Source organism: Bufo bufo, chromosome 6 (genome assembly GCF_905171765.1).
Source record: "Bufo bufo chromosome 6, aBufBuf1.1, whole genome shotgun sequence".
NCBI lineage: Eukaryota > Metazoa > Chordata > Amphibia > Anura > Bufonidae > Bufo > Bufo bufo.
Genome location: NC_053394.1, coordinates 276,920,395 through 276,948,311, shown reverse-complemented (window position 1 = coordinate 276,948,311; position 27,917 = coordinate 276,920,395). Strand labels below are relative to the sequence as shown.

General features: G+C 44.4%; 2 protein-coding genes across 3 annotated transcripts in view; one reads left to right on the top strand and one right to left on the bottom strand.

The window, feature by feature from the left end:
- The first annotated feature begins 502 nt into the window (after positions 1–502).
- Positions 503–26,881, top strand: LOC121006117 (parathyroid hormone/parathyroid hormone-related peptide receptor-like). Of its 2 annotated transcripts, XM_040439044.1 has the most exons (13): positions 503–944; positions 4,469–4,589; positions 7,914–8,024; positions 15,381–15,505; positions 15,739–15,833; positions 23,271–23,442; positions 23,681–23,834; positions 23,994–24,054; positions 25,133–25,199; positions 25,403–25,497; positions 25,590–25,731; positions 25,899–25,940; positions 26,437–26,881. In XM_040439044.1, the coding sequence occupies exons 1-13, from the start codon at positions 870–872 to the stop codon at positions 26,725–26,727; spliced, it is 1,551 nt and encodes a 516-aa protein (XP_040294978.1). In that variant the 5' UTR covers positions 503–869; the 3' UTR covers positions 26,728–26,881. The 2 variants fall into 2 exon arrangements, with proteins under 2 accessions (XP_040294978.1, XP_040294980.1); XM_040439046.1 differs by lacking the exon at positions 4,469–4,589.
- DDX42 (DEAD-box helicase 42) overlaps positions 20,793–27,917 on the bottom strand; it is a 41,690-nt gene continuing 34,565 nt past the window's right edge. The window contains exon 19 of the transcript XR_005780022.1: positions 20,793–20,806. The gene's annotated coding sequence lies outside the window, so the exon portion shown is untranslated. The remainder of the gene's footprint in view (positions 20,807–27,917) is intronic.

Sequence of the window (27,917 nt, the reverse complement as noted above, 5' to 3'; positions counted from 1 at the left end):
CGGAAAACCCCTATAATGAAAAACTAAAGAGGTGGTTATAAGGAGGCCTAAGAAAAACATGGCATGTCTGCATTGTACTGACAGTGTCATTGGCATCCAGGGAGTATCCATATGGTATGTGATCTTTGACCTCCTTCCACAATGCTCTCGTTATTAACCCATGTATTTCCATGTCCACAGATCCATAACTTGAAGCTCCTGGGCCCCAAGGCAGATTTTTCTGTAACAGGGCCTATACCTATGACATATCATTTACAGTACTTGTCTCTTCATATGGGGCAGAGGGACCTTTAGTACCTCCACAGGCCCAAAGGCCTGGTGCTAATGTGGCTCCCTACACCGACATATGAAAATGAACATCTCTAATAACATTAAGTAAACGTAAGGAACCTTTGTGAACAGACCACACAGGCTGGAGCCTAACGTGGTAGAAGCATACTGTAATTTGTATGTAGTTTCCCATTACGGGGAGTCATTCAGCTCTGAAGCACAAACTGCTGCTCTGACAAAGAGAAATGCATTAGGTATTCTCCAAGCACATGGATATGGATGAGTAACTATTACAGATGGATTTTGGGCTGTCACAATGGCATTTGTGTCTCAACACCTGGAGAGCCGCAGGTTGCAGATTACTGACTGTTAACCATCATGTTAATGAGAGCTAAACAAATAGTTGTTCCTATCGCCTCCCTTCTGCTCTTGGTTGGTTGTAAAACGAAAAGTTTCTCGCACTTTACTGACATCTCAGAAATCACGAGTTGCTGTGGCTGAGGGAGATGTAGACAGGGAGGACTCAGCTCACAGTCAACACTCTGTGAGGATGCGCTGAACCAGGGACTGTCCTATGCTCATTCATCAAACATCTCAGCATGGAGGGGCTCTCCTGGGCAGTAGCGAAACTTGTGACTCTAGCAGTAGCCTTCTTCTCCCCCACACTGGCAGTGGTAAGTACCCGCAACTCTCAGATGTCATTAGACGGGATGGGGATGGCAGAGCAGTGGTATGTCGTATCAGAAGTGGACTGATACATTGCCACAAACACCAGGGAACATATATTACAATCCATTAAAAGTCATGACCATGGCAGAAGGATTGTCCCCTATACCATGCACCATTTGTGTTGTTTTGAAATATTTTTTTAAAGTTTTCAAAGTGATATGATACGGTAGATATTTCTTGCCAGAAAAGCAGTGCAAAAAAAATCCCAGGTGTTGGATGGATTCCAAGTAAAGTGACAATTTTGAATGATAAAGCCACTAATATACTGTAGATACATGATCCCCATAGTCATGTAAATAGCTCTTTGTAGTTTAGGCTGCAGGATCCTTTAATAAACTAGATTTAGTATCTAAAACTATCAATTAGAATTACTGCAAGAGTGGGGAGTCACATTGGGGCAGATATAGTAAGCCTGTAGATGGTGTAAGCTTAGACAGGCTGTCTAGACCTCCACCCGATTCTTCACAGGGGCTCAGGCTGGAGGAGAAATCTGGTGCAGGTATAGACACTTTTACCTGACTCTATACCAAATATTAGTGCCCGAATTGTGGCAACATTTTGGTGATAAACAGCGCATCTTAGGCAACAGCCCCTTTCATGCAAAGTCACTCTCCTTCCCACTAAGCTTCGCTTCTTTGAACGCATGTTGAAAAATTGGAGATACATAAGTTATGCCAAATTGTGCCAATTTGTGTCAGTTTTTAGGTAGATTCTGGGAGCAAACACATTAGTGAATCTGAGCCATTGTATCAAATGGCAAGTGCAGCTTGGCAAGTATTGGTAATTTACATGGTAATCCCATGGCTGGGCCACACTGTGCATACCTCCCAATTTTTTTTAAAAAGCCCAAGGGGGGACAATAGCAGTGGTGTGCATTGCATGCCACAGTAAATTTTCTCCACCCACTGTCTGCCTATTGACACCCAATCCTGCCCAGTCCCCTTAGTACCCCCACACAGTAATTATTCCTCCTAACTGCCCCCATAAAGTAGTTATGCCCTCATAGTTTACTCACAACTCACACAGTTGTTGTGACCCATTAGTGTCCCCAAACAGTAGTTATGCCCCATTAGTGTCCCCACAAAGTAGTTTTGCATCCTTAGTGCTCCTACACAGTAGCTATGTCTCCTTAGTTCCCCCACACAGTAGTTATGTCTCCTTAGTTCCCCCACAGTAGTTATGCGACCATAGTGTCCTCACACAGTAGTTATCACCTCTTAGTGCCCCCACACAGTAGTTATGCCCCTTAGTGCCCCCACAAGGTAGTTTTGGCTCCTTAGTTCACCCACAAAGTAATTGTGCCTGCTTAGTGCCCCCACACAGTAGCTATGTCCCTTTAGTGCCCCCACACAGTAGCTATGTCCCCTTAGTGCCCCCACACAGTAGCTATGTCTCCTTAGTGCCCCCACACAGTAGCTATGTCTCCTTAGTGCCCCATACAGTAGTTATGCCCCCTTATTGGCCCCACAAAGTAGTTATAAAGTAGTGTTAAAATTTTAAAAGAAAGTAATACTCATCCAGCCCTGTTCCCTAGTGAATAAAGAACATCCTGCACTCCCCACAGCAGGCACAATGTGGTGATGTCATCGCACTTGCTGAGTTCCTTTCTGGGGAATAATCCCTGGTCTCTGTGCTTTCCAGCTGAGCAATGCAGGTGTGATGACGTCAGGACATCGCACCTTCTGCAGGGAATTGAATGGTGAAACAGGGAACTAGATACAGTTGAAATTAGGACAACCACCGAAATCTGGGAATGTCCCTCCAGATCTAGGATGGTTGGGAAGTATGACTGTGGCCAAACATGGGTTTTCCTACAATAGCAATTGATGCTGTATTGCTAAGATATGATATAACTTTATAATCGGTGTGGGTCCAACTGCCAGGACCCCCACTTTATTTTTAAAAAAATGGGGATGCTCCTGCCCACTTGCTGTTTATGTAAATATAACTTAGCTTTATTCACATACAGTAACTCGGGAATGCTCCTTTAATCTTAAAGATTGCCATTTAAAAGCCTGGGAGAGCTGTGTAAGAACTAGTCAGGTTGTCATTACTGCTCTCTACAGAGGCTTTCACCAAGCTTTTCCCTACTCCTGAATAGCAATGCTCAGTAATACATAGCCTATTACTGTAACTAGGCAAATGGGATATTTAAGACTGTAGGATACTTGGGAAGCTCATAGAGTATATAAGAGGTAGTATGTCATAGTTATTTAGCGCCATAGTGAACGGTGCAGGAATATACAGCAGATCTGAACAGTTCCTAAACTGATTGCTGATTGATCAGGCTGGGGTCTGGCAAGTATACAATGGACTGGTTTGCACTCCGGGTATAGAGATCACTGATGTATTGTTCCAAGTCATGCTCTGGTCGGGAAGGGGTGTCACTGACACCGTTATGTAAAATTTACCATGTGCCTGCAGAACATAGACTGTCTCCAGTGTTGGGCAGGGATTTCTAGAACCAGAGAACACTATGAACGGTCTTTTGAGGGCAAATAACACACATACAACAAATAGTTGCAGGTCCAGAACGGTGGCGGATAAAATACCCATGATGTAGTCATAATGATGTCAACTAATTCCTTAGTAGAACAGATGGTACTGTAGTCAGGGGCTCCAGGTAATAAGTCCAAAGAGTCCAAAGAGTCCATATCCACCTGGAAGCTGGCATCTACCTTTCAAGTACCACTACATGGGGCTCACACTAAATAGTAATTTAAAAGGCAATACTATGCAAACATGGTGCCCACCACTTTCACACATGCTAATTAATAACTAAATATATGGCATGGATCAATAGTGCTTATAATGGTCCCATTATTTCTTCAAGTTATCTTTCTCCCTCAGATGACCTCCAAATGTATAGGATATGTGGGACTGTTGCCTGTGGTGCATCTAGCTTTTCTGCTGCCTGAGGTGAAAACTGAAATGACGTCCCCCTATGCCAAATTCTCAACCTAACCCCTTTCCTCCTGCCTTACTGTAAAAGGCATACTTGGAAAACATTACATACTGGTTAATATAGCGATACCGTTGAATGTTTCCACAATTAAAGCACTCATTGCCCAAGGCCTTTTCACTGCCCCCCACTTATCCCTATCTGGTGCTGCCTCACCTCGCCTCATTGGCTGTGCACCCCTGACTTTGGCTGCAATTATCTCACATCTCAGTCAAAAGTATTCATTGAAAACAGCATTTTCATATAGACATGAAGGCACCCAGTCAATGCCATGATGGCAAGCAGGGGTCTTTAACATAATACAAATTTGAGCCTGAGATTGGCTGGATGGCTAACAACCAGACAATGTGTCCATGCTGTACCTGCCTGCTCTGACATGGAAACCAGACCTTCAAGTTCTTCGCATCTGTCTTTGGCAGGAGATGTCTGGGGACCAGAGTGCTCTGTAATAAGGATTGTACTACTACTGTATGAAAAAAAACATCAATCTTTCTTCCATTGCTATAGGTGGATACTGATGACGTACTCACCAGAGATGAACAGATATTCCTGTTGTCACAAGCAATGCGTCGCTGTCAGACTGAGATCATAGCTCACAAGTCCAAATTGAAACAGCAGCCTTCAAATGGTGAATAGTTTTATATGTAGTAGTGTTTCTCAATGTCAAAGAAGGTACAACCAAGTACCTCCAAGCAGGCGGTGTCACAATGACTTCAGCAACCGGGTTTGCTGCTACAGGGGCTGATGCTTGAGAGTGTCAAGCCACCAGTGGAGTATTGTCTCACCACTCTGCTCAGTCTTGTAGCTAAGTATCAGGGGCACATGCTCAAGTAGGTCCAGCGTGTCAATGTATGACATATACAGACATTCACTTAACTGTCAAAAAGGGCAGCTTCATTTCAAAAAGCGGGCGTCTTCATGAGACACTCCTTTTGAGGGTATATAATCCTATGCATCTGATTTTCCACACATATTACATAGGTTAGCATGAACTAGCAAACATATAGAATAGATGATGACGGCAGTACCTGACTACACTAGCTTTGTTTGTTGTCTGTAACCATGGAGAAAGATAAGTCTGCATAGTATCTGTATACAAAACATGATAGGAATTTTTTGATCATGACTTTTTAGGTGCTTCATTTTTTAAATTATTTAAAGTGGTTTTCTGGGACTTAGATACTGATGACTTATCCTAAGGAAAGGTCATCAATATTAGATCTGTGGGGATCCAACACCTGACACTCCTACTGTTTTGGGATTCCGCTGGAGCTGGAAACTATAATTATACAGTGGACGGAGCAGTAGTTTTCATATAGCAGCTCAGCTCCCATTCACTTTGGGGGGGGGGGGGGGGGGGGATGCAGCACTGCTGCCAGACCTGAGCATGCGCATTGTGTTCAGGGAGCCTGACAGGGTTTAGGAGGCACAGTCTGTGGTCGCAGCATTAGTGCTTGAACGTGGATCAACAAAGAATTTCTGCATGCTTAGGTTTGGTAGCAGTCAGTCTGACAGGAACAAGCTCCAGAGCTCCATCCCATCCCAACTCCACAGGTCTCGAGAGTCATGCAACCCATCCTAGTAACATTCTAGGACATGTTCATAACAGTTTAAATTAAAATAAAAAATAATAATTTTAAAGCTATTTATATCAACATCATTTTATTTACTGTAGGACTTATTTACTGTAGGTCATCAATAAGTAATCCATGGGGTCCAATTCCTGGCAGCCACATCGATCAGCTGCTTGAAGAAGCCTCTGTCCTCTGGTGAGCTCTACGGTCTCTTCCTAAGGCCTCATGCACACGACCATTTTTTTTTAAGGTCCGCAAAAACGGGGTCCGTAGGTCCGTGATCCGTGTCCGTTTTTTCTTCCGTGGGTCTTCCTTGATTTTTGGAGGATCCACGGACATGAAGAAAAAGTCGTTTTGGTGTCCGCCTGGCCGTGCGGAGCCAAACGGATCCGTCCTGACTTACAATGCAAGTCAATGGGGACGGATCCGTTTGACGTTGACACAATATGGTGCAATTGCAAACGGATCCGTCCACCATTGACTTTCAATGTAAAGTCAGGAGTTAATATACCATAGGATCTGAGTTTTCTCCAATCCGATGGTATATTTTAACTTGAAGCGTCCCCATCACCATGGGAACGCCTCTATGTTAGAATATACCATCGGATTTGAGTTAGATCGTCAAAACTCAGATCCGACAGTATATTCTAACACAGAGGCGTTCCCATAGTGATGGGGACGCTTCAAGTTAGAATATACTAAGAACTGTGTATATGACTGCCCCCTGCTGCCTGGCAGCACCCGATCTCTTACAGGGGGCTGTGATCAGCACAATTAACCCCTCAGGTGCCGCACCTGAGGGGTTAATTGTGCGTATCATAGCCCCCTGTAAGAGATCAGGTGCTGCCAGGCAGGAGGGGGCAGACCCCCCTCCCCTGTATTTAACTCATTGGTGGCCAGTGTGGCCCCCCTCCCTCCCGCCCCTGTATTTAACTCATTGGTGGCCAGTGCGGGCCCCCTCCCTCCCTCCCTAGTATTATATTCATTGGTGGCCAGTGCGGCCTACCCTCTCCCCCCCCCCCCACCTAATTAAAATCACCTTCCCCCATCATTGGTGGTCAGTGCGGCCTCCCCTCTTCCCCCCCTAATTAAAATCACCCCCCCATCATTGGTGGCCAGTGCGGCCTCCCCTCTCCCCCCCTCCCTAATTAAAATCATCCCCCCATCATTGGTGGCCAGTGCGGCCTCCCCTCTCCCCCTAATTAAAATCACCTTCCCCCATCATTGGTGGCAGCGGAGAGTTCCGATAGGAGTCCCAGGTTAATCGCTGGGGCTCTGATCGGTAACCATGGCAACCAGGACGCTACTGCAGTCCTGGTTGCCATTGTTACTTCGCAGTTTTAGAAGCATTATACTTACCTTCGCTGTCTGTGACCGGCCGGGCGCTCCTCCTACTGGTAAGTGAAAGGTCTGTGCGGCGCATTGCCTATAGCACAGACCTGTCACTTACCAGTAGGAGGAGCGCCCGGCCGGTCACAGCCCCCTGTAAGAGATCAGGTGCTGGCAGGCAGGAGGGGGCAGACCCCCCTCCCCTGTATTTAACTCATTGGTGGCCAGTGCGGCCCCCCTCACTCCCTCCCTGAGGGGTTAATTGTGCGGATCACAGCCCCCTGTAAGAGATCGGGTGCTGCCAGGCAGCAGGGGGCAGTCATGTACAAAGTTCTTAGTATATTCTAACTTGAAGCATCCCCATCACCATGGGAACGCCTCTGTGTTAGAATATACTGTCGGATTTGAGTTTTCACAAAGTTCTGAAAAAGCTTTTATGCAGACGGATCTGCGGATCCGTCTGTGTGAAAGTAGCCTACGGCCACGGACCACGGACGACGATGCCAATCTTGTGTGCATCCGTGTTTTTTCACGTACCCATTGACTTGAATGGGTCCGTGAACCGTTGTCCGTCAAAAAAATAGGACAGGTCCTATTTTTTTGACGGACAGGTAACACGGATCATGGCCGCGGATGAACAACGGTGCATTTTCCGAGTTTTCAATGGACCCATTGAAAATCAATGGGTCCGCAGAAAATCACGGAAAATGGAACAACGCCCACGGATGCACACAACGGTCGTGTGCATGAGGCCTAAACCAGTGACGTCATGATTATCGGTTACATGGCCTATGTGCAGCTCAGTTTCATTCAGGCAGATAGGCCTGAGCTGCAATACCAAGCACAATGCTCAGTGCTGTGGGCAGGCTAAAACACTGTAGGCAGCCGTGTCTTCAACAAGCTGATCGGCATGGGTGGTGGGAGTCAGACTCCCATTGATCACATACTGATAACCTATCCTGAGGATAGGTTATCAATATTGTACTCGTGAAAAAAAACTTGAAATCCAATCCTGTTTTAAGATATGCAATTTTTGTCCTTGCTTCTAGGATCCATTTGCCCTCCACAGTGGGATGGGATAGTATGCTGGCCACAGGGATCACACAACCAGTTAGTATCTGTTCCATGTCCAGAATACATCTACGATTTTAATCACCAAGGTAATTACATTCATCCAGCAGTCCTTCAAGATCTACAACTCCTGGTGCCTTCTAGAAGAGGGTAAAATAACAAGGGAAATAATCTGTAGGTAAAAAACAGGAAATGTTAAAATAATAGTTTTGCTGCCCAAATATTGTAACATAGTAACTAGAGATGAGTGAAGTTTTGAAAAAAATTGATTAAGTCAGGAAATTTGATTTGTTACAAATTAATTTGTCACGAACTGAGATAAACCAGAAAAAAAAAGTTATTTTAATGCATGTTGTGGCAGTCCAGACACATGCTTTTTAATCCCTTCTGTTAGCTGTAGATTTACTGTGCGTCAGTATTACAGGTCAATGTTAGTATCGGGTCTAATTTATCGCCGTGGACTTAACTGTGCAGTACCCCGAAATTCAAGTAGATTTGGGGAGGGTGGCAGCAGTGGCAGTAATACTGACAACAGTGGCCCCATGAGAGAGAGGGAAGTATGGCAGTAATAGCAGTAACAGTGACAGTAGTGGTCCCATGACAGAAGAGGGGGGGGGTGGCAGCAGGGGCAGTAACACTGACAATAGTGGCCCCATGACAGAGTAGGAAGGGTGGCGGCAGCAGTGGCAGTAACATTGACAATAGTGGCCCCATGAAAGAGTGGGGAGGGTGGCAGCAATGGCAGTAACAGTGACAATAGTGGCCTCATAACAGAGTGGGGAGGGGGGCAGCAGCAGTGGCAGTAAGGCTGTGTTCACATTAATGTTTATTTTTCCAATCTTCTGATCCATCAGAAGAACAGAAAACGTAAAAAAAAATAAAGTCTCTTTCAGATGGTCAGTATATGATCAGTATTGGTAAGCCAAAAACAGGAGTGGGTCTAAAACAAAGATAAAATGTAATAGAAGTATTTGCATCTCTTCTGTGTTTTTGACCCACTCCTGCTTTTGGCTGACAAATACTGATCAAATACAGATTCAAAATGCTGACCAAATACTGAATGTGTGAAAGAAGCCTTGCGGAGGCTCAAAATGGAGGATCTTTTTTATTTTTCTGTTCTTCTGACAGATGAGAAGGAAAAATAAACAGTGATGTCAACAAGGACAAATAGTGGCCCCATAACAGAGTAAGAATGGGGGCCAACAGCAGTGGCAATAACACAGATAGTAGGGGCCCCATAACATAGTGGGGATAGGGGTCAACAGCAGTGGCTGTAACACGGACAACATTGGCCCTATGACAGAGTGGGGAGGGGGGTCAGCAGCAGTGGCATACAGCACAAGATGGTGGCAGATCACAGTAGTAACAGAACCCAAAAACAGCAGTGTGATAGCAAGGTCCAGTGGCATGTATATCCTTTTAAAAATTTAACATGTACATATCAGTAGGCCAAGAAGCCCCATTGTAGAAATGGCAGTAGAGGCAGCAGGCGGGTAGCAGCATCAGAATGGTAGCAGCAGAACGTGGCAAGAAGTACCGGCCCATTACGCAGAATATTCCGGTGTGGCAGCACACTACAGTGTGATCATTAGTGGCAGAATAATCTATTCTGTTCAATCATGCACCAGCGTCTTGAAATCCGGGTTGATTCACGCCTGATTCATCTTTATGGAGGAAAGGCGAGTTCTCTTAGGGGTAACTATGACCCCCGCCGCACTGAACACCCGCTCTGATGCCACACTTCTGGCTGGGCATGAATGCATGCTCATGGCAAACTTGGACAGTTACGGCCATATTAAGTTTTTATGCCCAGTAGTCCAGGAGATCTTGGATCAAGGGTGACAGGGTGCAGTCCAATCATGCTGCTGGGTGGTTTCTTCAGTAGGCGGCTGAAGAAAACTGCTCATCATAGACTCCAGGCTGAAGTTGCTGCATCTGGAGCTGCTGTGGCAGTCACAGGCAGCGACCAACTGACTACACAGCATGTCTCTATGGTAGTCCATTTTTGCATCCCTCTCAGAAGGCCTAAAAAAATGGCCCCATTTTTGACCAGTAGTGAGGGTCTAACAATGTGAGTAGCCAGTAGTCATCCCTCTGCCGAATCCTGACAATGCAACATGAATCCTGTCATGTTTGTGCCACTACACAAACATGACAGCATGTATCTGACCATTTGCGCAAGGGACTCGGCGGGCCTCCATCTCCACTGCATACTGCCATGGTCTGTCGGGGTCATCTGCTTCGTCTTCGTCCTCACCATCCAGCTCCTCCTGCTCCTCTCCTGTCGCTTGAGCAGATAAACCACCTCGTTGTGTCTAAAATTCCTGGGTGTTTTTTTTCCTCCTCCTCTGCCAGTTCATCCTCCTTAGGGCTCAGGTGGCCATGACATATAGGCGTCACATATTCTGTCTCCTCGCCAATCAGATTTGTCAGCATCCCCTCCATGACGTGAAGGAAGTTACATCGGGGAGTAGACCTGTCTGTCTGCAGTATTAAGAAAGCATTGACTGCTTTCCCCTGCTTGTACAGTCGGTTTAACATATAGATCGTGGAGTTCCAACAGGTGGAAACATTGCATATTAGGCAACGTTGGGAAAGAGTATTTTGCCTTTGCAGCTCAAACAGGGTGTGTTTTGCACGGTAACTGCTGAAGTGCATGCACAGTTTCCTGGACATTTTTAACAGCTCTTGCAGTTTAGTGGACAGGTGACAAAGAGATTAAAGACATGCGCCAAGCAGGGAGCATGGGTCAACCCTCCCTGATGCAGCGCAGACAAAATGTTCTTCCTGTTATCAGTAACCATGGTTCCTATTTCCAGTTGGCGAGGAGACAGCCAGTGCTCCTTCTGTTGATGCAGGGCTGTCGTGCCAACATTAGCACCCTGGCCGCACCTCACCCTATGCTCACATATCCATGCTAACGTGCCCCAGAGACTTGGTGAAAAATTCCCACACTGGCGAGTAAAGCATTTTCTCTTCTTGGCTAGCGGAAGAAGCAACAAAAACAAGAGGCAAATTCAGGAAAGGTGAGGGCACAGAGGTATTTCCTGGGCCATGCCAACTAAGTGGGGTGTCAGAGGAACCCACCGATTCTTGGCTGTGTGTATCTGTTGTCACTTGAGATGATGTTGAAGAATGAGTCAACCATTCCAGTACAGCTTGATTGTTGATCAGAGCACGACCGCTGGATGACAGTGGCAGCTCGGGCCTGTTGTTTCGGGTGCCGCTACCACCACCCCTTCTTCTGCTGCTACTTGTACCAGCTCCAGTAACATTTTTGCCACTGCCCGTTCTTTTGGAGGGCCCAGGCAATTGTCTGCTGGCCATAGAGTACAGTAACTGTACCAGTAATGTAACTGATTAACTATGAATGTCGCAGCAGTTGAACAAGATGCACATGGCGATTAACAACTGATTAACTTGGATTGTGGCAGCAGTTCAACAAGATGCACACAGTAATATATTACACTGCCATTTAATACTGAGGCACAGTAATTCTATGTATAAACTAAGATTAACTGGGAACGTAGCAGCAGTTCACCAAGATGCACATGGTGATTACACTCAACCTGCACTGTTCCTGCATTCTCCCAATGCTCTCCCTACAGTGTCTACAAACTCTCCCAACGATCTCCCTACACCATCCCTGCACTGTCCCTATCCAATATTCTTCTATTAATATTTTTTTGCAACACTGTCTCTTTTATAGGGATGGGGCTTTTATAGGGTTGTGAAATCACAGGGGATGGCTATCTGCGGATTGGCTGGTTGCACAGCATTATCGCGTTTCCAGACTTCTTACTTCGTTACCATGAAGCATGAGGAAATCTGGTTTCGTAGTGAATCAAATTTTTCCAAAACTTTGCATCAAATTCCACATTGGATGCTTTGATTGGCTCAACACTAGTAGTAGCATATCGGGGTAATTTATCAAACTGGTGTAAAGTATAACTGGCTTAGTTGCCCATAGTAACCAATCAGATTCCACTTTTCATTTTTGACAGCTTCTTTGGAAAATGAAAGGTGGAATTTCATTGGTTGCTATGGGCAACTAAGCCAGTTCTGCGTTACACTAGTTTGATAAGTGACCCCAATAGTTTATAAGGCTGAAAAAAGACATCTGTCCATCCAGTTCAGCCTGTTATCCTGTAAGTTGATCCAGAGGTAGGCAAAAAACCTCATGAGGTAGAAGCCAATTTTCCTCATCCAGGCCCCTCTTGAACTCTTTTATTGTACTCACCATCACCACCTCCTCAGGCAGAGAGTTCCATAGTCTCACTGCTCTTACCGTAAAGAATCCTCTTCTATGTTTGTATACAAACCTTCTTTCCTCCAGACGCAGAGGATGTTGTCACGGCTGAGGATGGGGGAAATCCTCAGCCGTGCGATGCCAGAAGCTGTTGGCCTACTCGGCCAGGAGAACAGGATAGGGAGCAGGTCACCTCCTAACAGCGTCCCTACCCTGACCCTAACTCCTAACTGCATGGGCCGACCTTAAAGGTAGGAGGACCCATGCGCAGGAACCTCGGATCCCTAACTCACCCTCCGTCCGGTCCCTGCGCTAGGAGTCAGGGTAAGACGACCTACTCCTCCTACGCACGGAGGAGCAGGAGTCTCACTGGCCAAGCTGTTGGGAAAAAGGGGAACCAAAACAGACTAACGGAAATGGCAGGTGAACTAAGTAGTTCAACCAACCTGCCACAGCCTTGCTGACTGGATCCCTGAGAACACACAGAATCCAGAACCATTAGCTGCACAAACCAAACAAAGGAAGGACCCAACAGAACATCAGATGGACATCTCACACAACATGACATAAAACATAAAGTGACATTTTCTTTATGACCACAGGGGTGGCTCTCACAGGCAGATAATAACACAGGAGGCTGCTCCAGCAAGCATGGCTGAAACAACCCACTGAGCCATGCTAACAGCGAGGCTATATAGGCCAGGAAGCCACACCCACAGTCAGACACACCCAGTGCACACACACACTAGGAAGGAGGTTAACCCTTCCAACACCAGGGAAGGGAAACATAAATAAAAAGGGAAAGTGTCCAACTCAGAAACACCCTGTGGCTGTTGCCGCAGGCAACGACATGGGTGGCAACCATGTCCTGGGAGTCAGCCCGAAGGCCGGGACACTGCCACCACATGTACACCATGCAACCAAACATTGCCACGGGCAACCACAGTGAGGAGAAGATGTAAGTGTACACCGACATACAAAAGTGCATACATACACACAACTCCTAGGAAACCGCACACATAGCTGTTGTCCGCGGCAACCGCACCTGAGGCCAACTACATTATGCCTCAAGCTGCGGTTGAAACTACAACACAAAACCGCGGGCAACAGTATGCGGCTCCCAAGGAGTCACGGCCAAAACCGTGGCCGTGACAGATGTCCCCTCGTCACAGTCACGGGGATAAATAGATGATGGGATAGATCTCTATACTGACCCCTGATATATTTATATATAGTAATTAGATCTACTCTCAGTCGTCTTTTTTCTAAACTGAATAACCCTAATTTTGATCTTTCTGGGTACTGTAGTCCACCCATTCCAGTTATTACTTTAGTGGCCCTCCTCTGAACCCTCTCCAGCTCTGCTATGTCTGCCTTGTTCACAGGAGCCCAGAACTGTACACAGTACTCCATGTGTGGTCTGACTAGTGATTTGTAAAGTGGCAGGACTATGTTCTCATCACGGGCATCTATGCCCTATTTGATGCAACCCATTTTCTTATTGGCCTTGGCGGCAGCTGCCTGACACTGGTTTCTACAATTAAATTTGCTGTCCACTAAAAGTTCTTTTCCATGTTAGTGTTAGGGCTCATGCACACGACCGTTGTTGTTTTGCGGTCCGCTTTTCACGGATCCGTTGTTCCGTATCTGAGGTTTTTTTTCTTCTCTGATTTAAGTCCTCTTCCGTTCCGTTATTGCACAAAACATATCCATATGGTTTCCGCATTTGATCAGTTTTTTGCAGATCCGAAATGGAAACAGTAACTTATTAATCACCAAACACGAGCAATATAGGCTGGGCATAGTATTTCTACAGTATGGCTCCACAAAATACGGATGAAATACGGATGTGATCCGTGTGCGTTCCACATTTTTTGCGTAACCATTGACTTGAATGGGGCCTCGGACCGTGATTTGTGGACAATAATAGGACATGCACTACTTTTTTGCAGAACGGAAATACGGAAACGGAATGCACACGGAGTAACTTCTATTGTTTTTGCGGACTCATTGAAATGAATGGTTCCGCACACGGTCCGCAAAAAAACTGGAACGGAAGCAGAAAGAAAATACATTTGTGTGCATAAGCCCTTACCCAGTGTTTTACCATTTGGTATGTACGGGTGACTTGCATTATTCCTTCCCATGTGCATAACTTTACATTTGTCAGTGTTAAACCTCATCTGCCACTTCTCTGCCCAAGCCTCCAATTTCCAGATCCATCTGTAGCAATATATTGTCCTCTTCCGTGTTAATTACTTTACACAGTTTAGTGTCATCTGCAAAAATTTTTATTTTATTGTGCAAGCCTTCTACAAGATCATTAATAAATATATTGAAGAGAATAGGGCCCAATACTGACCCCTGTGGTACCCCACTAGTGGCAGTGACCCAATCTGAGTGTGTACCATTAATAACCACCCTCTGTTTTCTATTAGGCTACTTTCACACTAGCGTTCGGAGCGGATCCGTCTGATGTTTCATCAGACGGATCCGCTCCGATAATGCAGACGTTCGCATCCGTTCAGAACGGATGCGTCTGCATTAAAACTTAGAAAATTTTCTAAGTGTGAAAGTTGTCTGAGCGGATCCGTTCAGACTTTACATTGAAAGTCAATGGGGAACGGATCCGCTTGAAGATTGAGCCATATTGTGTCATCTTCAAGCGGATCCGTCCCCATTGACTTCCATTATAAGTCTGGACGGATCCGCTCGCCTCTGCACGGCCAGGCGGACACCCGTTCAGGTGTCCGCTCACTGAGCGGAGCGGAGGCTGAACGCTGGCAGGCGGATGCATTCTCAGTGGATCCGCCTCCACTGAGAATGCATTGGGGCCAGACGGATGCGTTCGGGACCGCTCGTGAGCCCCTTCAAACGGAGCGCACGAGTGGACACCCGAACGCTAGTGTGAAAGTAGCCTTACTGAGCCAGTTCTTACCCACATACAGACATTTTCTCCCAGTCCAAGCATTCTCATTTTATGTAGTAACCTTTTATAGGGCACAGTATTAAATTACTTTGGAGAAGTCAAGGTATATAACATTGACAGATTAAAGGCATCTCACAGAGGCTCAATGCCTTGCTCCATTGTGGGTTAGGTTTAATATTGGGTCACAAATAAATGTTACTGCCAAAATAATAAAACTCAAAGAATCTTACAGATTCCTTCTCTTTTCACTGCCTTCATTTTTCTCAGGATTTGCTCATCGGAGATGTGGATCTTTGAGCATGTGGCTTCAAGTGCCAGGTGCCAACAGGACCTGGGCCAATTACAGTGAATGTGTCACCTTTGTGAGCCCAAGTGAAAGAGTCCAGAAGAAGGTATGTAAAAGGTCGTGGGAATACTACTGGATTTATAAACTATGGGGTCTCCAACCTGTGACTCTCCAACTATTGAGAAATTGCAACTCCCTGAATACTCAGACAACTGCAGGATGTGGGTAATAGTTCTCTTAAGAGCTGGAGAGCCACAGGCTGGAGACCACTGATGCTTTCATACTGGATCTACAGTATAAGAAATATGGATATTAGCTGTGAATGCTTTCTTTCTACAGGAGGTTTTCAAACGGCTGTGGCTCATTTACACTGTAGGATACTCAATTTCTTTGGCAACGCTCCTTATTGCTCTCTGCATCCTATGTTACTTCAAGTAAGATCCCAAGTTATGCACACATTCCGACGTAGCAAACGAACATTAATTGTTATCCATTGATATAAATATTTGTTCTAATTCTCACATTAGTAGTCAGAGTTGCAGCTAGGATTTTCTTCACACAGCAAAAACTCAGTTCACTGCCCAGCTTACTATCTAAATACCCTGGCCAAAATAGAGTGGCTGTTTGGTGCCCCCTAGCACCCAACACATAAGTGACAGGTCCTACCAGACCACAGTAGACTACTTTGGTTTCTTATCATAACGAGAGGATCATAAAACATTGACCGGTATTTCGCACAGATGCCTCTGTATAAATAAGTGCTAACCAATCAGATCTTTTAAGATAAGCTCTGAGAATATGAAATCTGGAATTTGACAAATTGTTAAGGCAACATTCATAGTTTCTCGGCTAATACACTACTATGTTAGATTTTTCCTTTATTGTCTACATCCATTGTTACAGGTGGTCCTCATCCTCCGTCCCCTCTTTCCAATATAACTGTCGTCAATGAGCTGGGTCTTTTGATAATATGTCCACAATAAGGTGAAGCTTCAGTTTGGTGGTTTGCGCATTCATTGGATAGTTCAACCTTCCTTGTCGTCCTTCAGCAGCAGCACCCACGGGAGAAGGGGTATTTCTAATCCTCCTGAAACATAGGACAGGGAGATGTCAATTAATCAATTAATCTCAGACCTTTATTACTCCCTAGGATAGAACCTCCTACTGTGTTTTTTTCTGTCCTTCCTTCCCTTCTAATGAGGGAGGTGGAGATGTTGGGAAGTATAAGTTTTTTTTATTATTACTAACTTTATATTGCATTACTCCTAGGTCTGTGCCCTCTTTTAGCAGATATTTGACACAGCTTCTGTGTTTCGTCTGCTATACGAAGGGCTGCAGTGCTGGCACTGTGTACTAACGTTCTTTATTAGTGAGGTGCAAACTCACTTAAATATGTCTCTAGTATGCAGGTTAAAATTCTGCCTAAATTATTCACTGTTAACTTGCCTTAGTGGATTATTCCAATGCTGGAGTTCATCTGAAAATTACACTGCACAGAGCAGGACTTACTGGAGGGTGTCTTGGTTTAGTGGCGCTTCCCTCTGGAGGTTCCCCCTTCTCCCTGCTGGCGCTGCATGTGTGTCTCACCTCGCATGCAACACTACGTGGGGAGAAGAGAGGGATAAAACATGGCGCCCACCTTCCATGCACCGCCGTGCTCCCTACAAGGTAAGGGGTGCGAGGACGTCCAGATTGTTAGGCATCTCACTTAAGTTCTTCTGTGTACAGAGTCTCTAATGCTGGGGGTGTGTTTCCTCCTCTAATGCAGTGGTTAAGGTTCTTGCGTTTAATGTAGAAGGTTGCGAGTTTAAATCCACACAGAAAGTAAACAAAAAAAATGCACCTGCACTTTAGTGTTGATTGCGAATATTCTAAATGCAATATCAGCACTTCGAGAAGACCTGGAAAATAGTGCTAGATCTTCGTAATCGTTGGATTGTGCGCATATTACACTGATGAGAATCCCTGGTTCTCTTAGAAAAATAGAAACTCCTCCTTAAGGAAGTCTGCTGGGAAACACAAGCACATGTCATGCAGACCATGTAACACTCCCTTGCCTGTTTGTAGTGACTTCTATTTCTGCTCAGACTGCAGAGCTAACAACTTTCCTGTGGAGGATCAGCCCCTTTCCAATAGGGATGAATTGCTGTGGATGAAGGATTGTGTCCATGATTCATTCAGTCGACTACTAAGGCCTCAGGCCAGGCAGCGCTATCCTCTTATACGGTTGAAAAAAATGGAGGCGTGGGTTCAGATCCCACTTTAGCCAGTGCGCTGAGAAGCCAGCAATTGCACCAAAGCAATGAAAAAAGTGCGAGTCTCATCAATACCTAAGCTAAGCAACAACTTCAAAAAAAAATAAATAATCTACAGCCTTTCAAGGATAACTGTCACACTTAGACCCTAATTTCAATTTTCATATATGTAGTTACTAATAACATGTTATTCCAGAATCAGTTACTATTAGACTGACTTACCACATATTTAATAAGATTCAGCCCTTAGCAACCAGTCTGCATAAAACTGAATCTCACTATTCAGTTAAGATGGCCGCCACTGCCCTCACCCTGAGGCTAATCCCACCTGCCCTCACTAGCCAGTAACAATAGCCCCCCAAAAGTGTCAGTAACCAGAGCCCTCCCGCTAAAGGGTTAATCTCCTGCAGCACAAAAGGGGTCCTCTTACCACATGTTGCTTTCATTTATACACTGAGCAGACGGCAGATCTCCCTTCCCTGGTCTGCGCTGCTCCAACTCTGCTTCTCCAGCTCTGCTGAGTGAGGGAGCGCCTGCCAAGCGCAGGGACAGGGAGAAGTGCACACAGTCCAAGCACTGTTATCAGCTGCTGGGGAGGACCTGGCTTTAATCATTTACTTACAGTCCCTGGCTGTCAGTAATGTGAGCCTGCTTCTGCGTGCTCCGTCTATCAACAGAGGAGGGACCATGCCTAGCAACCCTATTTTAAGCACAGGTAAAAGTAGGCAGTACAGGGAACAAAACGGTGGAATTAAGGGGTAATTGAATACACAGTGAAAAGTTGAAATAGGGCCACCAAGGAGATATTAATCACCAAAAAAAAATATGACAGTTATACTTTAAGGTAGATCCTATGGTAAAGAGGCTTATGGCTAGATAAGGGGGACGATGCTCCGCTGTGTGGGCCGATGCCCAGCTGTGTGGACGTCACCATATCAAAATTATTTAGACACACTTTGGTCCCTGGTGGGGATGGGTCTAGTTTTTGCGGATCCGATGAATGGAAGATTGGATGGTGCTTTGTGCGAAGACTATCTCTCATAGCAAGCCAGATTTGCAGCCCGATCTTTGGTGTTAACCAGACCTGGTACAGCGGTTAGAAGATCTTTATGGTAAAACCTTGGGGGGCAGATGTCCACTCAAAAAATACACTCTGTGCAATGGACTATCGTCCAAATAGGCTTTTTGGACCAGAGAATGACCCACTTATGAAAAATAAAAAATAGAAATGGAAGTCCCTTCCTTATGCTGCTAAAAAGAAAGAGGTCTCCCCAGAGTGGCTCAATGATATTTAGGTCTGGAGACTGAGATGGCCACTCCAGAATCTTCACTTTAAAAAAAATATATAATAATAATAATTTCGCTCTTCCAAGGAAGGGTGTATAGAAAATCGGAGTGGAGAGACATCTGCATCAAGAGGTGCATCTCCAGAGGATCCTCGACACTGTGATGAAGGTCAACGGTTATTGTAAGCTGAACATACCTGCACTCGTCAGATCGCTTAAGGACTGGCAATCACCAGCTTTGGCTGGTTGGGAATCCCTGATCCGTTGACTTGGGAAATACAGCCTGTCCCAGAAAGAGACAGTTTTCAGGGCTCAAGGTTATTGCTAGTCCCAAAACCTCAGATGAGGTGGAGGACTATTGTGGATCTAAGGTATCTAAACAGGTTCAGACACAAGAAAAAGTTCCAGATGGAAACGGTTCAGTTCACGCTAAACCTTCTAGAACCAGGATTACCCCCACTACAATAGATGTAAAAGATGCTTATCTGCACATTCAAAAAACATCAAAAATTCCTGCGCATAACCAGTTATGGCATCTACAGTTTAAGGCACTACCATTTGGGGTTTCATCAGCCCCATTCACATTCACAAAGGTGGTAGCAGCGGTTGTTGCGGGCCTCAGAGAATCGGGGATAACTATAATCCCATATCTTGACAACTGGCTGGTAAAGGGGGAAGAACGCAGAGAGATTCAAAGCGCATCTCCAGTTAATCTTCAACAGAATCCAGTCTTTAGGCTGGATATTCAACAGACAAAGATCCAGTATTGTCTCATCTCAGCAGAAACAGTTCCTGGGGTTCATTCTGGACACCAAGGAGATGACCGGTTCCCTTCCAGTGAAAAGAAGGAATGTCAGCGCCAGAATGTACAGGTACTGAGGCCGTTCAGACCTATATCCCTTCGGCCGATGATGAAGACATTGGTTCTTATGACGGCAGTCAGTCAGACAATTCCGTGGGCGAATTGGCATACAAGATACCTGCAACGTGAAATTCTGCAGAAGTTGGATCGAGACCCCAATTTTCTAGACAGTACGACAATCGTCTTCAAGGAGACGAGGACATCCCTGAGGTGGTTGATGGCTTTAAAGAATGGCAAAAATTGTTGCCCCTCCCAGATGGACTGATATTACTACCGATGCTTCGACTAGAGACTGTGGTGCCCACATGAGGGGCCAACAGCTGTCAGCTGTACACACCAGAGTAAGGAAGAATGCTGTCGCAGGCAGGCTAAGCCGCGACTTGCCCCTCCCGGGGGAAATGGTCTTTGGACCCATAAATATTCCTTCAACTCAAGAGGCGTTGGGGGTCGACCCCAGATAAATCTGATGGCTACCCGAGCCAATGCAAAGGTGCCTCTATTCTGCTCCCTGTTCAGGGAAGAAAATCCTTGGGCCCTAGATGCCCTCAGTCCCTTGGGACTTCAGGTTGGCCTACATCTTTCCGCCCATTCCTATGATTCCAAAGGTCTTACAGAAGATCAAATGGGATCAGGTCTCGACAATCCTGATATGCCCATGCTGGCCCAAAAGGGCATGGTTTACACCACTAATGCTGATAAGCAGGGAGACCTTCTGGAGGCTCCCACAGATTCCACACCTAGTAAGACTACTTTCACACTTGCGTTTTGTGCGAATCCGTCATGGATGGATCCGTTCAGATAATACAACCGTCTGCATCCGTTTAGAACGGATCAGTTTGTATTATCTTTAACATAGCCAAGACAGATCCGTCTTGAACACCATTTAAAGTCAATGGAGGACAGATCTATTTTCTATTGTGCCAGATTGTGTCTGTTTGGCTCAGTTTCATCAGATGGAAACCAAAACGCTGGTGTCCGTCTTTCAAAGCGGAATGGAGACTGAACTGATGCAAACTGATGTATTCTGAGCGGATCCTTTTCCATTCAGAATGCATTAGAATGCAAATTGATCCCATTTGGACCGCTTGTGAGAGCCCTGAATGGATCTCACAAACGGAAAGCCAAAACGCAAGTGTGAAAGTAGACTAACACAGTACGGCAGATGTTGTCCGGATCTACACCACCTGAAATGGCCAGCCTGGATGTTGACTGCCCCTTATAGCAGGACAGGGTTTATCATATGTGGTAATAAGAACGCTATTGCAGTCCAGAGCACGTACAACTAATAAAGTGTACATCAGAGTCAAGAAGGGGTTTTATTTTTGGTGTGGGAAAAATGAGGTATCTTGTCAGTCTCTTACAACTCAGGATATCCTGGATTTCCTGCAAGGCTTTTAAAAAAGGTACAATTAAGGTCCATAGATCAGCCTTATCAGCTTCATTGGGCAGACATTTATCCAGAGAACCACTAATACAGAGGGTTGTTAAAGCAATCAGAAAAATCTGACCTCAGGTCATTGACCGATCCCAAGGTGGGACCTTTGTGTGGTTCTGGATCAACTTTGCAATGTTCCCTTTGAACCACTGCAGGACTCAGATTTTAAGTTCGTGTCCATGAAAGTTTGTTTCTTAGTGGCAATTACTTCGGCCAGATGGGTCAGTGAGATACAGGCCTTGGCATGTGCCGAGCCTTACTTAAATCTTTCTGCAAGATAAAGTTCTACTAAGGACACTGCCAGTAGATTGAGTTACCGATTTTTTTTTTTTCAGATCTGACTTCAGAGGAAGAGACTAGACTTCACTCTCTGGACGTGCACAGAGCCCTAAAGATATATGTCCAAAGGACGAATGCGTTCGGGAAGACGGACCATTTGTTTGTTTCCCATTGGGGAAAAACAAAAAGGGGGAAAACTGGCAAAAGCCTTCTTGTCCAGATGGATAAGGGAGGCTATCACTATATGTTATGAGCAGAGGGGTCTTGAGGTACCTAAGCCTATAAAAGCTCATTTAACCCGTGCGATGGCTACATCATGGGCGGAGAAGAATTTAGTTCCCTTAGACCAGATCTGTAAAACAGTGTCAGGGAGCTCTTACAATACGTTTGTGAAGTGCTACAGACTGGATATGCGGCATAGGGGAGAGACTGCTTTAGGCAGAGCTGTAATAAAGTCCGCGGTAAAATGGGAGCCCTCCTTTTAGGATTAAATGCTAAATCCCCGTGGATGCTGCTGCTGAAGGATGACAAGGAAAGTGTCATTTTTCTTACTGTAAATTCTCTTTCCTTTAGTCCAAAGCAGCAGCACATACTTACCCGCCCAATAAAATAATTCTTGGAACAGACCGGATGGTTTATTGTCTCTCTTGGGTTACTTAGAATTACACAGTAGGAGGTTCTAACCCTAGGCAGTAATAAAGGATCTGAGATTAATTGACATCTCCCTGTCCTATGTTTCAGGAGGATTAGAAATCTCCAAGGGTGCTGCTGCTTTGGACAAAGGAAAGAGAATTTACGGTAAGAAAAATTACACTTTATTTGGCTAAGGATATTTTGCCAGCAGCTTTCTCAAAAGTCTCCAGTCTCCAGCATGACCAAAGTTCAATGGCCTTATTGATGGGCTTCCCCAACAACTTTTGCTTTTACACAGTTTAAGTTAACTTTGACATATGTGAAGCTGAGTTGAGGTTTCCTGGGCTTGTATAGTTACCTCTCCTACTGTTTACCCCTGTGATGTAATAGCATGTGGAAATCACATTGCAAGAGTGTCTCGTGGCCAATACCAAATCAGCACTAAATTGTTTTACACCCTGTCTTAAGAGTTGGGAAGTCCAATTGTGCAGATTTACTAATCCTGTAAATAGTGTAAACTTCGATAGGCTGTCTGGTTATACACCATATTTTTCACAGTGGCTCAAGCTGAAATTTGGTGATTAGCCAGACGTTTGGTCTAATTTTATACCAAATGCTTAGTTAGCAACAGTTTTATATCAGAAATGTCACATTTTAGGCCAGTCTCTTTTCCCGATAAGCCATGCCCTCTCACAAGCTAAGCTTGAGGACTCCTCTAAAATTATATATGCCACATTTTGGCACAATTGACAAGGTGTAGGTGCACTCCCATTAGTAAATGTGCCAGTGACCTCACTCTTACATAAGAGCCATTTTGGTTTTATAGGACACAGTTAACAAGCCACTAGATGTTTTCTGGCTTCAATAAGTCAACAGTTTTTACCAAAACCCTTGCTTGTGCAAAAATGTGCAACTTTTTGTGTTTGTGCCCTGTTTGCCCCTTTACAAAACTGAAAAGAGGGCGCAGGGCTTAGTCAGCCCAGCAATTTGCTAAACTACATTATACCAACCTGAAATCTATGCCAGTTACTTTTTAACTTGGACAACCCCTTTAAAAAAAAGTCCCCATTTCATCTCCCTAAACGTGAGCTTTGTTCATATGGTTGCCTCCACTCATGCAGGCGGCTACACTGTACACGAAATTACATCCATATTCACCTCTTCACATCCTTCATTTGCCGAGCGGGAAGCATATTTCTTAAAGATGCTGTACTGTATTCAAGAGAGGATGAAGGAATACCAGGCGATGAAGCGGGAGAGATTGCTACTTCAAGAGTAACAGAGTTCCAATGGGTAAGGGTAACTTGCTCCATGTTATCATTATACATATTCTAAGGAGAAGACATTCTATCTAGTAGACTGTATGGTGGAAGCAGTTACTCAGCTATAAGCCAAGGAATGTTGAAAATATATATTAGATTCCAGATATCTTTCTTTACTACTTTATAATCCATACAAAATTACTGTATCTTGACTATCTTACATTGTATCACCAGAACATATCACTGAGAATATTCTTCAACTGTTACAGGCTGGATGTAAAGTGGTGGTCACCTTGTTCCTTTATTTCCTGGCCACTAATCACTACTGGATTCTGGTAGAAGGCCTTTATCTGCACAGTCTCATCTTCATGGCATATCTGTCTGATCGTAGCTACTTCTGGGCACTGACCATCATTGGTTGGGGTGAGATCGCCTGATAGATATTTTATTTGTGGTACTCATGCCCTATGGGCGAGAACTGTTTTGATGACAAGATCCTTACAAGTCATAGAGAACCATGTTACCAAGTGCACATGGAGATTGTTCTCCATACTTTCAGTGACCTTTCTTCTTTCTTCCCAGGACTTCCAGCAGTGTTTGTATCTGTGTGGGCAAGTGTACGGGTTTCTCTAGCAGATACACAGTAGGTACAATGTACAACAAGCCATTAAAGGGTGCCACCAGAAAATTACCTATTGTGTGAATCCTGTTTTTATGTTTAACATATTTTTAAAGAATTTTTGATGTTATTTTTAATTATACATTGTCAATATCTATATTTAAACATAAACCATTAAATCCTGCAGTTTTTGCACTGGCCTCTAAGCCTAATAATTGGCGCCACTTCTTGATCTGTACAGATCACTTTACTGCAGTTACCTGCTCATCTGTACACAGAGGTGATATTAATACAGGTAGGATTAGAATGACAGATAAGACAGAATCCACCATTCACAAAAGATGATTGTCAGTGCTTATCTATTCTTTCCTTGTACAATGACCTCTGCACAGGTCACAGAGCATGTCTAGAATACTCTCCCATAGAAGTCAATAAGGTTCCCTCCAGACCATTGTGTCTATGGACCATGGGCTGCTGTAAAGAGATTTTAATTCTGATAAAATTCTGTTGCAAACAGCTCAGGCAAGATGGCCGCCCCCATAATGATGTTCAGGAAACAGAATAAATAAATCTGCAATCAGAAAATAAAAACCGATTAGAAAAAAAGCATACGTGCTTCTATCAGGTTTAACGGGCAGAAAATATTTTTGGTGAGTTCAATGTAAGTCATGTAACTGAGACTCACCTGCCAAATCACGCCCTAAAGCCTCCTGCATAAAATTGTATTCATTTTAAAGTCTGCAAATTGTGGATTCACAAAATAAGCATCCAATCCGTGTGCATCCCACACTTTTTTGGGGCTTGTAAAAAAAATGCCTATTCTTGTCCACAAAACGGACAATAGGACACATTCTATAACTTCCAGCACAGCCACAATAGAAACTAATGCAGATGTGGCTCCATAGAAATAAATGCAGATCGGATGTGGACCACAAAGTTGGTTGTGTGCATGAAGCAAGCTGCAGAGTTCTGTTCAATCATGAGATGTGGTAAATAGATATGAAAAGGGGATCGGCTGGGGCTCATGTAGTTTGCCCATTCTGGTCCTATTCCAACTGAAAATGAGGTACCATCATCTTCTTTGTATTCTTCTTCTATGTAGGTGCTGGGACCTCAGTGCTGGTCATATGAAGTGGATATACCAGACACCAATTCTGGCAGCCACACTGGTGCGTTGAATGTCTTTCCTATGTACTTCCTGCTCTATAGGCAGGATACGCTAACAGATTTCTAGGGATGACATATTCCAGACCCATCACACTGGTGATATTATAAGATGTGAACATGGAAAATATCAGGAACGTTCCAGCTGAACAAGTATATATAGATACTGAAAAAATTACAGCTGACAAAAAAACATCTGTCATTCTAGGTCAATTTCATCTTGTTTCTGAACATCGTGAGAGTTCTGGCCTCTAAACTGTGGGAAACCAACACAGGAAAACTAGACCCCCGACAGCAATATGGGTGGGTATCAATAACCCAAAGGTACTTCTTACAGAAACTTTTCAATCTCTTAGATCCAGGGCATGGTACAGAATGTTTGTCTCTTCATACAGGAAGCTCCTTAAGTCAACGTTAGTCCTGATGCCCCTGTTTGGCGTGCATTATGTTGTCTTCATGGCAATTCCATACACAGAGATGACTGGGCTGCTGTGGCAAATACAAATGCATTATGAGATGTTTTTCAACTCCTCTCAGGTAATTTTTTACGTTGTGTTGTACATATCTATGGGATGATAAAGGCGAACTTCCGATTAAACTTTTCTTGGAGGGGGGGGAAGAGAAACACAGATGGGTAGAACAGAAGTTGTGGAATCTAGAAAGACAAGTCCAGTTAAAAATAACACTTAATTTTCCCCCCACAGGGATTCTTTGTGGCGATCATCTACTGTTTCTGCAATGGGGAGGTAATAAAGTATTGCAACAATATCATGTTCGGGAGAACCTAATCATTAATCCATCAACTTCTAAACATTACCCAGTTATTAACTCAGTGGGCCCTTTACAGTTGCACACACAGTTGTCACAATGTATTTTCAACCTAGCTCTGGTAGAGAGAAGGCATTGTAGTGGCATCGCATTCCTATCTATGTATTAGTTGCTGAATAAGGGAGCAGTTCCCATGATAGCAACATGTCAATGCGAGTCCTTAGCTTGAATTCGGAGCCATTCTAGTGCCATTTTAGAGCCTGTGTTATAGGTGATTATAAGAAAGGTTGTAATATATCATATCACCACACTCTAAAACCTAAAGTGGTGAGTGTAGCAGAGCTAAGAAACTGCAGTTTGTGTTTTTAAGCCAGAAGAGCTGCACCAGAACCAAGCGACATTAACATGCAGGGTTTGCTCCCAATCTTGCACATCTTTATAGCTATCCTGGCTCTAATCGTGTTCTCTTTCTAGGTACAAGCAGAAGTGCGGAAGTTCTGGCTTCGACGGAGCTTATCTCATGATCTGAAACAGAAATCTCGTATGACCAGTACCGGTGGTAGCTGTCACTATGGAGGGGTTTTGTCCCATACCACAAACAGCGTCTGTTTAAGTATGGTAGCCAGGAGCAAGCATCTGACAGCACCAGTGCAGTCTACTTCCTACCTCCCAGGATACTTCTCAAGTATCTCACCCTCGGATAGCAACGTACTGCAAGGGGGAACTGAACAGACTTGTGGACTCTCATTGATACACACCCAATAATCTCATTGTGGCTATAACAAGTAAAAGCGATCTTTTCTTTAGCACTTATAGTTTCATCTCAAAGCTGATCTTGTAGGAAGCAAGGAGAACTTATCAATCCTATTATGCTGGATGAGGCTTCTGGCATATCTCAAATTCCGTCTTTAAGGTCTGCGTATTAATAATTCAAGGTTCTTCTAATGACCGGGTCTTTGAGGACAAGAAAAAAAAAGAAGGACACTGTCTCTTTGCAGACAAAAAGGCTACTTTCACACTAGCATTTCTGCTGGATCCGGCAGGGCTCAGCAAAAACGCTTCCGTTACTGATAATACAACCAGATCCGTTCATAACGGATGCAGACGGTTGTATTATCTTTAACATAGCTAAGACGGAGCCATCATTAACTCCATTGAAAGTCAATGGGGGACGGATCAGTTTTCTATGGTGTCAGATTTTGACAGAGAAAACGGATCCGTCCCCATTGACTTGCATTGGGGGTCAAGCCGGATCCATCTTGCTCCCCATCCCAGGACGGAAAGCAAACCACAGCATGTTACGGTTTGCTCTCCGGTCTGGGAACGCAACTAAATGGAACGGAATGCATTTTGGAGCATTCCATTCTGTTCAGTCCTATTGACAATGAATGGGGACAAAACTGAAGCATTTTTTCCGGTATTGAGCCCCTACACCGGAAAACTTAAACGCTAGTGTGAAAGTACCCTTATAGAGCAGGCTTAATGTACAGTTTGATAAGAAAAGATTTAGCTCAACTTGTAATTTATACATTTAAATCTCTGCTCTTTCTGAGTTCAGTTGTACACAGTGGCAGTCTTATCAGTGATTGACAGCTATCTCTTTATACTTACGCATAAAAAGCCATCAATCACTAATAAGACGACCCAATGTAAAACTCTACTCAAAAAGAACAGATTTAGGCTGGGTTCACATTTTTGTCTTACGTTTAACATTTACAAAAAACATATACATTAAACGCATGCCTCAGACAGATGCAATACAGAAGCATCTGTCGTCAAAGATCCATTGTTTAAAAAAAAAACAAAAAAAAAAAAAACAGAAGAACACATTTTGACTCTTTGAAATTGAAATACTATCCTCTCGCAGTTAAGAAATTATTAATACTACTTCCTAGAGACACCTTTACACAGGACGACTGAGCATGCAATTATCGGAAATTAACTGTTCCCGATAA